Source organism: Carettochelys insculpta, chromosome 3 (assembly GCF_033958435.1).
Source record: "Carettochelys insculpta isolate YL-2023 chromosome 3, ASM3395843v1, whole genome shotgun sequence".
In the NCBI taxonomy this organism is placed as follows: domain Eukaryota; kingdom Metazoa; phylum Chordata; order Testudines; family Carettochelyidae; genus Carettochelys; species Carettochelys insculpta.
In genome coordinates, this window is record NC_134139.1 from 21,856,606 (window position 1) to 21,868,672 (window position 12,067).

The 12,067-nt window shown below is 44.3% G+C and overlaps 1 protein-coding gene across 4 annotated transcripts in view; it reads left to right on the plus strand.

Annotated features, from left to right (window-relative positions):
• The window catches only part of USP34 (ubiquitin specific peptidase 34), a 344,835-nt gene that overhangs the window by 188,546 nt on the left and 144,222 nt on the right, over positions 1 to 12,067 (plus strand). For all 4 annotated transcript variants that reach the window (XM_074989455.1, XM_074989457.1, XM_074989456.1 and 1 more), the window contains 6 exons: positions 3,425 to 3,525; positions 8,099 to 8,308; positions 9,160 to 9,285; positions 9,887 to 10,009; positions 10,139 to 10,222; positions 10,651 to 10,737. In XM_074989455.1, coding sequence (XP_074845556.1) covers positions 3,425 to 3,525; positions 8,099 to 8,308; positions 9,160 to 9,285; positions 9,887 to 10,009; positions 10,139 to 10,222; positions 10,651 to 10,737 — 731 coding nt within the window. The remainder of the gene's footprint in view (positions 1 to 3,424; positions 3,526 to 8,098; positions 8,309 to 9,159; positions 9,286 to 9,886; positions 10,010 to 10,138; positions 10,223 to 10,650; positions 10,738 to 12,067) is intronic.

A 12,067-nucleotide genomic window follows, 5' to 3' on the forward strand; every position in this document is an offset into this window, starting at 1 on the left:
GCCATCGCTCAGTGCCACTCTCATCTCATGTTCCATCATCGCCTCAAACCGTTCCACTCCCAATGGCAAAAGATCACCACGGACAGATGGGTGCTAGAGATTATAGCCACGGGTTACATGATCCCCTTCCAGTCACTTCCACTAATGAAGCCTCCCGCCAGGCCTCATCTCAGAGATGCTGCCCACAAGGCGAGGCTCAAGCAGGAGGTGGATCACCTTATGTTCATAGGGGCGGTGGAAAGAGTGCCAGAGCAATTCCAGGGGAAAGGTTTTTATTCACGCTACTTCCTAACAGAGAAGAAAACGGGAGGCTGGAGGCCGATCTTGGATCTACGGGGCCTCAACCGTTAGTTGCGCAAGCAACGCTTTCGGATGATCACAGTTGCCTCCATGCTTACGGCACTGGATGATGGAGACTGGTTTGCAGCCCTCGACTTACAAGATACTTATTTACAGATAACAATCCACCCAGCACACAGATGCTTCCTCTGCTTCATGGTCGGCAGGGAACATTTCCAGTACAGGGTTCTTCTGTTCGGCCTATCCTCGGCTCCCAGAGTTTTTACCAAAACCCGGCAGTGGTATCAGCCTACCTGCACAGACAGGGGGTGTTTATTTTCCCATATCTGGATGACGGCCTGCTGAAAGGGGCCTCAAAGGCAGAGGTCTTATGCATGATACGCGTCACCATGGACACGTTTATTTCGCTGGGCCTAGTTGTCAACCTCACAAAGTCAAGGACCGAACCCACACAAGATATAGAGTTCATAGGGGCACGCATAAACTCTATCACAGCAAGAGTATACCTGCCCGACGCCCGCTTCTGCGCCATCAGCTCACTGGTGCAAGTCATGACGTACAGCCCCACGGTTCTGGTCCTAATGTGCCTACAGCTGTTGGGCCACATGGCGGCAGTGACGTTTGTGGTACAGAATGCCAGGTTACACATGCGAAGCCTGCAGCATTGGCTGGCGAGTGTTTACAAACCGGCATCCCATACTGTCCACAAGGTAGTGTCGCCTACAACAGAGGTGCGCAGATCCCTAGCGTGGTGGGAAAATCCCAAGAATCTGCTAGTGGGGGTGCCTTTTCACCAACCACAAATTTCTATTTTTCTTACTACCGACCCCTCCCACATAGGATGGGGAGCGCACATTGGCAGCAAGGTGACGCAAGGGCCATGGTCCCCTGTGGAACAGACACTGCACATAAACATGCTGGAGCTCAGAGCAGTGTTCAACGCGTGCAGACATTTTTGAGATGACCTACATGGCAAAGTAGTTGGGATCAATACCAACAATACCTCCACTATGTTCTATATCAATCGACAAGGAGGGGCACGATCCCGTGCACTATGTGCGGAAGCAGTCCAATTGTGGAACTGGTGCATCGCCAACAACATAATGTTGAAAGCCTCGTACTTGCCGGTCGCTCACAACATGAAGGCAGATCAGCTGAGCAGGCGCTTCACACTCACGCACGAATGGCAGATCCGCTCCGACCTGCTACGGTGCATATTTCGTACATGGGGGTTTCCCCAAGTTGATTTGTTTGCCACCCAGTACAACAAGAAGTGTCCCCAGTACTGCTCCAGAGCAGGAATAGGGCGGGGGTCCCTAGGGGACACATTCATGATTTCATGGAAGGGCCCTCTACTTTATGCGTTTTCCCCCACAACGCTTATCCACAAGGTTCTGCAGAAAGCCAGAAGGGAGAGAGCTCGTATGATACTCATAGTCCCAACTTGGGACCGGCAACTATGGTTTCCCTTGCTTCTGCGCATGTTGGATCGCCCACCACTTCCCCTACCGGTGGCGCCAGACTTACTCACGCAGGCTCGGGGTCCATAGTGCACCCTCACCCTCAGTGTCTGCATCTACAAGCATGGTTAATCCATGGCTCAGCACCTTAGAGAGCACGTGTACAGAGGGAGTACAACAAGTCCTGGAGTGTAGCCGAAGGACCTCCACCAGGAGGACTTATGAACAGAAATGGACTCGATTTACAGCCTGGTGTTCCACCAAGCAGTTAGCTCCCCTTGAAGTTCCTGTAACCGTAATACTAGAGTACCTATTGGACCTCAAACGAGACGGGCTTTCTCTATCCTCGCTAAAGGTCCACCTCGCTGCTATATCAACTTTTCGGCATACAGAGGAAGGGCCCACTGTATTCGCCCACCCTGTCGTCACAAGGTTCTTGAAGGGGCTGGTAAACCTGTACCCTCCTCGAAAACTGCTTCCGCCGTCGTGGAGTTTGGACTTGGTGCTCAGCACGCTATCGGGACCACCCTTCGAACCATTAGCCACGGTACCTCTCTGACTCCTTACGATGAAAACAACCTTTCTCCTTGCAATTACGTCAGCCCGCAGGGTGAGTGAGCTTGCAGCAGTGATGGCAACGCCACCCTGCACAGTGTTCTCAAAGGGGGCGGTAACCTTACGGTTACACCCAGCCTTCGTTCCAAAAGTTTCTTCGGAGTTCCATCTTAACGAACTAATAGTTTTACCCTTGTTTTACCCAAAGCCTCACAGCTTCAGCAAGGAGGCGCGCCTACATCTCCTAGACGTGAGAAGGGTGTTGGCCTTCTACATAGACAGAACTAAGTCTTTCTGGAAAACGGACAGGCTTCTAGTGTCTCTTGCTCCCAGGTCAAAAGTGGAAGGCCTCTGTTCACAGAGAATTTCAAAGCACATCGTGTCCTGTATAAAAATGTGCTACGAGCTTCGAAAGACCCCTTTGCTGGCCCCGCCCAGGGCTCACTCCACCAGGGCGGTGGCGGCGTGAATAGCCTTCTTCAATGGCATTGCGTTAAAAGACGTCTGTAGAGCGGCGACCTGGTCATCCTACGACACCTTTGCCAAGCATTATGCCCTACATCGGGTATTCGAGGAGGAGACCCGTCTGTCGACAGCAGTCCTCTCAGGGGCAAGCTGCGCATGAATCGATTACCCACCTCCTTACTTGGGTTACTGCTGGGTAGTCACCTATTGTGGAGCACCCACGGGGACCACTGGAAGAAGAAAGAGAAGTTACTCACCTGTAGTAACGATGGTTCTTGGAGATGTGTCCCCGTGGGTGCTCCACCACCTGCCCATCCTCCCCGGTTTGGATCTCTGTCTAGTGTTTTTCAGGGGCATCCGAGGCGGTTGGTCAAGGAACTGGCGGGGACCGGATTGTGCACACGGCCGGAGGCGCGCAGGGGGGCGGCGCGCGCCGGTGCATGTGCGATCCAGGAGAAACTGCTAGAAGATTTCCGATCTGCAGTGCCGGGCGAGCCCGATACCTATTGTGGAGCACCCATGGGGACACATCTTGAAGAACCATCGTTACTACAGGTGAGTAACTTCTCTCTTTATTTTTAAAAGTATGTTTCATACAATTGCCAGTGAAATTCAGAAATTCATTCTTTTGTGCTTTATTGTAGGCGGTCTGATGGGACCTGTAAGAATGATTTCATCTGGTCACGAACTGACAACTGATTACGATGAAAAAACACTTCATGAGTTGGGCTTTAAGGATATGCAGGTATTATCATCATAATGATAACACAGATATAAAAGTCTTTTGAGTGCTTGCTCATGTCCATTCCACTTACAGGTGTACATGTGTGCACAATGCTTTGATGATGGAAGTTGTCCCCTTAGCAGTACCCATAGGGAGGGCTTTTAGCACTCCCTTCAGTGGCATATAAGGAGTGCAGTTCAGTGCAATATAAGAGGCGCTGCATGCTTCCCTGCCTTCAGTTTCTTCTTGACATCAGTGATGGTGCTGGAACCTTCTGCTGCCTCAAGCAAGCTTGTTCATATTGTTTGACAGAAAGACCCATTTCTTCATTTTATGGTAGACAATAGTTCTAGTAATTGATCCCCAGAATGAAGGCTCAAAGTGCCTGGACTTATTTGGTCGCAAGTTTACTCGTCATCCACTTTACAACTCAGGGTGGCAAGCCACCAGGCTATTCTTGGGTAGGTTCTGGGGAATCCTTCATGAAGGTTCTGCTGAGGTGAGAGTGGACCTCTAGGCAGCTTCAGATGTGTCTGACTCACTGACCCAAATGCTGTAATAAGTGTCCTGACTGCTCCTCTCCAGCTTTTCCTCAGAGGCTCAGTAGTTCCACCAGGACTTATGCTTTGATGGGAAAGAACTGTTTGCAGAACAGACAGACAATACCATGCATGATGTGAAAGAGAGCCCAAGAGTCTTTAGGATTGTGCAAGAATATGATCCTCCTCTGATCTACAGGTGGTTCAAACTGGCACTTGTGCCAAGAGTCATTTTCTAAAAAGACCACAAACTACAATAGGCATTCAGGCCTCCTTGCTCGCCCTTCCATTTGGACAGGGTGATCCTGCAGTAAACAGAGAGCTAAGTGTTCCTTTTGAATCTATGCCAGTGTGACCTACTGCACTATTCCCAGGATCCAGTTTATATAGTGTTAAGCCACATTTCCCATTTCTCCTGGTCTGGACCCGCATCAGCTCATACAAGTGGATCCTCCAAAAAGTAGATCAGAGCTACACACTGCAGTTTGCTTGTCTTCCCTTCAGTCTCCCTCTTCAGGGACCCATCTTGTGTGTCTCCCCTACAAGGGCTATTGCAGCTGGGGACGATTGAAAAGATCCCACCACAGCTCCAGAACAAGGGGGTTTACTCCCGTTGCTTCCTTATCCAAAGGCTAAAGGCAGACCACAGTCTATTGTGGATCTGTGCAACCTCAACAGCTATCTTCAAAAGTTGAAGTTTCACATTGTCTCCCTAGCTTCCATTATACCTTCCTTGGATCCAGGAGGCTGGTAAACCACCCGTGACTTGAAGGAGAGCATACTTTCACATTACAGTTGTCCCTGGATGCAGACACTTGCTTGGATTCAGTGCTGGACAGCTCACAGTCCTTCCCTTTAGTCTCGCTGCAGCACCCACTCTTTTCACCAAATGCGTGTTGGTGGTCAACTCTTACTTGAGCTGTAGGGGCATGATCATACCTGTATCTGGATGATTAGCTCATCAAGCGTCATTTAAGTTTAGAACTGTGGCACAGAGGTCAGGAGCTGCTGCAGCTGTGTGGGTCCTAGGTCTTCTGGTGAGGCTCAGAAGGCTATGCACGTCCGTATTCATAGAGTAGAATTCATCAGGCCAGTGCTGGACTCGACCTGAGCTTGAGCCATCATACTATTAGAGAAATTCCAAACCCTTATGTGCCTGATTATCAAGGTGTCCACATTTCCCCTCATCACAGCCACATCTGGCTTTGCTTGTTGGGTCATATGGCCCACATGCATGTATGTGGTATGGCACAGAAGGCTTTATATGAGATTCTTCCAGTAATGGCTTGTGTGAGCATGCTCCCAGTCCAGGGACAGCCTAGAGAAGGTTGTCTCAATCACTCTGTGAATTCTCAGCCTTCTGCAGTGGTGGGCCAGGAGCAAAATTGTCCTGCAATGAATTCTGTATGAAAGCCCTGCTCCCCTTTGTTGACTTGGTATTGGATGTGTTGGATGTACAATGGCGGGCTTGTGTTGGCAGTCTCTAGACACTGGGGATGTGGACCCAGAAGAAATACAGTTGTACATAAATGTGATGGAACTCCATGTGGTTCAGTTGGCTTGTGCGATATTCCGACTGCATGTGTTTGGCAAAACAATCACAGAGGCTATGTCTGCATTACAGTGATCTTTCAAAAGAAATTCTTCCGGAAGATCTCTTCCAAAAAAACTTCTTTTGAAAGAGCACATCCACACACAAAAAAACCAATCCGCTCTTTTGATAGAGTGTCCACACAGCCCTGCTCTTTCAAAAGAACGGGCCAGGGATAGAGAAATCCGGCACTCTGAGGACTGCTCTTTCTAGAAAAGGGCACCCACACATGTTTTTTTCCAAAAGAATCTTTTGGAAAATGATGCTCTTCCTCATCTGGGAGAGGAAGAGGGCTGCTAGATAAAGTGCTACCTTCTTTTGATTTCAAATTGAAAGCACGTTTTGTGTGTAGATGCTTTGCAGGTTCTTTCGGGAAAGGCCCATTTTCTGTTTGTTTGCGTTTTGTTTTGTTTTGTTGAAAGAACTTGCTAGTGTAGATTCAGCTAGACATTTTGGCCTTGATGCTCCCTACATTAACAGAGAAGGAGGAGGTCACTTGTCAGCTCTCTACCACAAGGCTTTACAGCGCTGGTACTTCTGCATCACCTGTAACATACATTTGGAGGTATAAACACTTGCCAGAGGAATGCACTAGCAGATCACCTCATCAGCAATTTATTGTTGTACTACAGGTGGTCCCTACATTTGGAAGTGGCCCAAAAATCTTCCAACGGAGGGGGTTTCTGTTGATCAGTCTCTTTACCAGCAGATGGAACAGGAAGTGCCAACAGTTCTGTTCCGAGCAAGGTGTCAGCAGGAGCTATCTCTCCATGCCTTCCATTGATGTGGTCCAGGGAATTTCTTATATATGTTTTCCCTGCATCCCAGTCTTGAGTACTTGCACCCCTTGGCTTGGATGCTCCAAGGCTGACATGGAAGGAATACACCTGCTCAGAGGTGGTCTGATGGGTCCTTCTGGGGAGTTGGAAACCCTCCTCAAGCTCAATCTATCTGGCCAAGAGGATGAGTCACCTTTAAATGTAATGAACATGAGTAAGCACGATACCATTTTTTTGTAACTCTTGTTCTTTGAGATCTTTTACTTGTATCCATCCACTCACATCCACTGTCATACCATATGGCATGCTGCTGATGTCATGTGATGAACAGTAAGTATATTAGGTAGTAAAATGTAAACTTCTGTTTACAACATCTGACTGTTTTCTAAAACCACTTTATTGCTTTCTGATGTGTAGCATACATTCTCTTTACACACAGCATAACATTGTTAGTCCCTGTTAACACACATTTATATTCTGTTGCTTTACTGCATTACTGTTGTAAAAGTAGTCATGGTTTAAAAAGCCAGATTCTGGCTGTGTGAAACAGTAGGTTCTGAAGGGTTCAAAGTAAAATTTGGAACCATTTATCCTTTCTAGAAAAAATGAGGACCAGTCAAAACAAAATCAGGGATTGAGATTTTTGGCAAAGTGGTCACAACTGTTGATCTCATGAACAGGATAGTGGCTCAAAGTATTTTGTCATGAGGGCAGGGAAAAGAGGGAGGGCAACAGCCACTTAAGCTGTCAGAAACTTCCCTTTTCTCTTTTTTGATTTTTCCAAGCCAAAGCTTCCTGTAAATCAAGTTACACAAGTCTAGAATTACTATTACATCTTCGTTTATGCTAAGGCTTATAGAGGCTTGCAGCCAAGATAATTTTCCTGCTCAGGAGATGAGTAAGCTTCCTTAGGGTGGGAATCCAGTCCCAATGCTTAAGAAAAAAAAATATGCTGATGTCCTGGAAGGAGAGTTAGCCTTACAGCCACTGCTTTTGGAAGATTCATTGTTGCGCAGTCACTGCCTTTGTTGCTCCTCCCTAACAAATAAAAAGGCAACTTTTTAATTACTGTGCTGCTGCCTCTTCTCATACATATACCAGGTCAGGCAGAATCAAAGCAAATCTCCAGTGCTGCCCAATCTGTCTCATCCAAAGCCGTTTCTCTGCTCTTGATGTTCACACCTTCACATTATCATCTGACAATGGGCCACATCCCCCCAATGAACTGACTTGTTTTCTCTTCTCTTCATGTTCACAACTCCACATTAACTGCCGATAATGGGCCATTGGGCCATTTCCACTCTGACTGAATGGACCTTGTCAGCTCTGGCCCTCCCCTTTACTGAGACCCCCCTCTTTAAATCCTCCTCTGACACCCCCCCCCCCCCCGCTCATGCATCTGACTAAGCGGGTCTTTGCCCATGGAAGCTTATGCTCCTAAATATCTGTTAGTCTGTAAGGTGCCACAGGACTTGTTGTTTTTGAGGATACAGCTTAACACGGCTGTCTCTCTGATACATTTAATTTTTCACATTCTGTTGAAATATACTTAGTTAAAGAATCAAGAGGGAAGATACAATAGTATCTTCCAAAACTATGCTCTTAATTCTATTCCTGTTTTACACTGCGTCTGATTTAAAAATGGTAACTGTAGTTGTGTTGTCTCTTCCTCCCCCTTTTTCTAGATGGTGTTTGTATCTTTGGGTGCACCAAGGAGGGAGCGTAAAGGTGAAGGTGTTCAGCTTCCAGCATCTTGCCTACCTCCTCCTCAGAAGGACAACATTCCAATGCTTTTACTTTTGCAAGAACCTCATCTTACCACCCTTTTTGATTTGTTAGAGATGCTTGCATCTTTTAAACCTCCTTCTGGTGAAGTGGCTATGGAAGATAGTGAGGTAATTTAATTATCTTTAATTAGGATGGCTGAGTACATCAAGTTTTATTTAATCTATTTTATTTCTGTGCAATCTGTATACTTCTGATGGTCCCTAATCATGATCTCTAAATGTCAGGTACATCCAATATTTATACCTGTGTATTTAGTTTTATCCATCTAACCCAGTGATCACCAACTGGTTGATTAGGCTGCGCGACAGCCCATGGTAAATGCCACTCAGCAGGAGCCACCCACCCGTACCTCTGCCCAGCCCAATGAAAGTGAATGGGTGGAGAATGAACGATGGTGAGAAGGGGTGGGAATATGGAGTGAGTTGGGTGGGGCTTTGGGAAACGGTCAGGATTGAGCCTTGGTTGCCCTTAAATTCAGAATGTGATCTTGGGTGTAAGATCACTGATCTAAGTTTCTTACAATTAAAGTAGTGTGTACTAGTTGCTCAAAAAAATTGTTGCTCTGGAAATATGTATGCTACTGAAAACAGGTATGGTGATTAGTAAGGAGATTTGTCTTGAAGAAATACTTCTAAGAATATTTCGAAAAATTTAGTGACTCATTCATCTATGGTAGAAATCTATATAAACCAGTGGAATTTATACCGGGAATTTATTGGAGAGAGTGGTTGGGCAAGTCTGTATTTAAATACACCTGAATCTCTGTGAACATCCTTATAGACTAGTGCATAAAGAAACTTAATTCCGTTCCATTTCACTGGGACCTTAACTATCATGCTGTGTTTATAGATATGTTTAATAAAACTTGATTTGAGAGTGAATTGCTTTTTTTTCAAATATAAGTAAATAGACTTCAAACTGTAAAAAGAAACTGTTAATAGACTTTTTTGTGCATTAGAGTGCAAGATGTGAAGAACTCCATCTTCATGCAGAAAACCTGTCCAGGCGTGTCTGGGAACTGTTAATGCTTCTACCTACGTGTCCAAACATGCTACAGGCATTTCAAAATATTTCAGATGAACAGGTCAGCCAACAGTATTTGTTTGAAATATATATATATATATATAATCTGCAATTCAGTAAGACTTTTCACTGTGGAATTTTTACAATTTACCCAAAACAGTCTGACAGTTAATTAAAAATAGCTGATTTCTGCAAGGGGCAGAGGGGCATTGTCATTAAAAGAGACATGTGGTTCATGTAGAAATTAATCTCATCTGCTGTTGTACACAGCAACTTGAAGCAATTTATTTCTTATTTTCACATCTCCTGTGGGTGTTATTTTAGAAATCAGTATTCATGAACTGTAGCCTCCAAATTCTGTGTGCTTTCAAAACTGAATTCTACCTTATTTTCCTTCCAATGTGCTTTGTTTTAAATTCCTTACTCCAGCTTTGCATAATTATAAAATATTTACACCAGGAACCCACTGTTCTGTACTTATATTATTCTGATTGAGAGTCTGTTAATTGTTTCAGGTATATATGAAATATTTCTGGTGACTGTATAATATTTAAATATATGTAAAATTAAAAAAAAATTGCTTGCTAGTCTCTTTTAAAAAGCAATAATTATTTTGATGGTCAAATCAGTATTGAATTTAATTTTCTTAAATTGTTTCAAAGAGTAACGATGGATTTAGTTGGAAGGATCTCCTGCGACTAAAAAGTGCCCATAAACTTTTGTATGCACTTGAAATCATTGAAGCTTTGGGCAAACCAAACAGAAGAATAAGGCGAGAATCTACGGTAATATAACTTATCATGTAGCAGAAAAATAAATATTTTTGTTTCTAAAGCCAGCTTGCTATTGGTGAAATACTTATTCCTTTAAATTCTAGCATTAATAAAATAGTAATTTTTTCCATTTATTATCAGGGAAGTTATAGTGACCTTTACCCAGACTCAGATGATTCAAGTGAAGATCAAATAGAAAATAGTAAAAACACCTGGAGCTGCAAGGTTTGATTTACTTACATATTTTGTAAAATGTGGTGTAGATTTTTTTCAAAATGTGAGAAAATGGCGGCTCTTTTAAGACACTATAAGCTTTTTAATGTTTTGTTTTATTCTTTGGTGTCTCAAGTTTATATTATAAACACATAATCCTTTTTCCATTAGGGCACTCTCAGGATATCCCAATTCCTGGTCTTAAATAATTAATGAAAAATAAAATTAATGTCTAACTTCAGTATTTTTCACAAAAGTCAAGCCTCTCAGTTTATTCTGTGTTTATACATTTTTTCCTCAGGTCTGTTAAAAAAAATTGTGACTAGATAATTTATCAATGTTTTATTTCTGACTTTAATTGTATATCGTATAACAGAGAAAAGGAATTGTAAATATATTAGGTACCTGATTTTTCTTACATTGTTATAATTTATTTACAGTTTGTTGCTGCTGGAGGGCTTCAACAATTGTTAGAAATTTTTAATTCTGGAATTCTAGAGCCTAAAGAACAGGAACCATGGACTGTGGTAGGTGATAAGTCAGTGTTTTATCCCATTAAAAGGTAGCTCTGCCATTTGAGTGCTTCCATTCCTAGCAGCTTTTCTTGTACAGGTTGGACCTCTATCGTCTGAACTGCCATCATTCAGCAACATCTGTGGTCAAGCATCCCCATAGGTGCTTCTGGGCTGGCTCACTTGTGGGAAAAGCGAAGCCTCGTGCTTAACAACTTCTTCCTCGGCTTCCAGAGCATTGCAAATAGATCTTTTGTAGGGCTCAAAGTCAGGGATGAAGGTGGAAATTTGGGATGGGGCAGGGGTATAGGGGATGTTCAGGGGAAGAGGCAGGGTGGCTGTGGAGCCCAGGGGCCATGAGTGCAGCCATGTATCAGGGGCTGTGAGAGCATCCTTGTTGGTCACAGGGCTCATTACATGGCTGCAGATCTGTTCTCCTGGTGGCAGCCACAGGGGTCTGCAGCCTCCTTACCCCTTTCCCCTGAGCAATCCTCCGAATCCTTGCTGTGTCAATGCCAGACTCTCTGCCTCCTTCACTAACCTTTCGAGTGGAAACTATTTTCTGGAGTAAGGCCCTGGATTCATTCATGGAGAGCTATGCATTTGCACAAATCTGATTGTAGATCAAAGATTGTGTTTACAATAATGTGACCAGAATAATGGAAGACAAAAATGTATTTAACGGGAGTTGATGGTTGATTTTAAGGGGAAATCTGTACTTGTCAAATAGACTTCAAAGAAGTAGTGTGTTTATTTCTTGTTATGCAGCATATTCTTGACATTGAGAAACATTGCTGCTGTAGTCAGAGGGTTAATAAGGAAATTCTCTAATAGTGCACATTGGTGCTAGTCCATTTCATGTATTTTGTTCATTCATTTTATTGTGTTTGTTTTCACCTGAAAGTTTAGTAGCAATTAGATGTCTAACATAGTGAATGCAGAGAAAATTAGGTAGGCTATGAGGCTAAATTAGGGAGAGAATAAGTTAAATTACCTAGGCAAGTTATAGTAAAAGCCAGGTTATCTGGAACTTGGATAACCAGCATGCTCAATTAACTGGTATCTATCTGTACCATGGGCAGCCACCTGGCTGAGCTGTTGGAGCAGGGCCAGTGGCAGTGGGGGCCAGTGGAGTGGGGCCAGTGGCCCTGCTCCAATATCCAGCACATTTGATTGTCCAGCATCCCCAGTCCCTCGGGGTGTTGGATAAGACTGTAGATGTCTTCAAGTTGCAAGGGCCTGATGAAATAAATTCAAGAGTACTCAAGGTGCTGACTGAGGAGATGAAAATTATCTTTGAAAATTGGGAGAGATTCCAGAAGATTGGAAAATGGCAAATATAAAG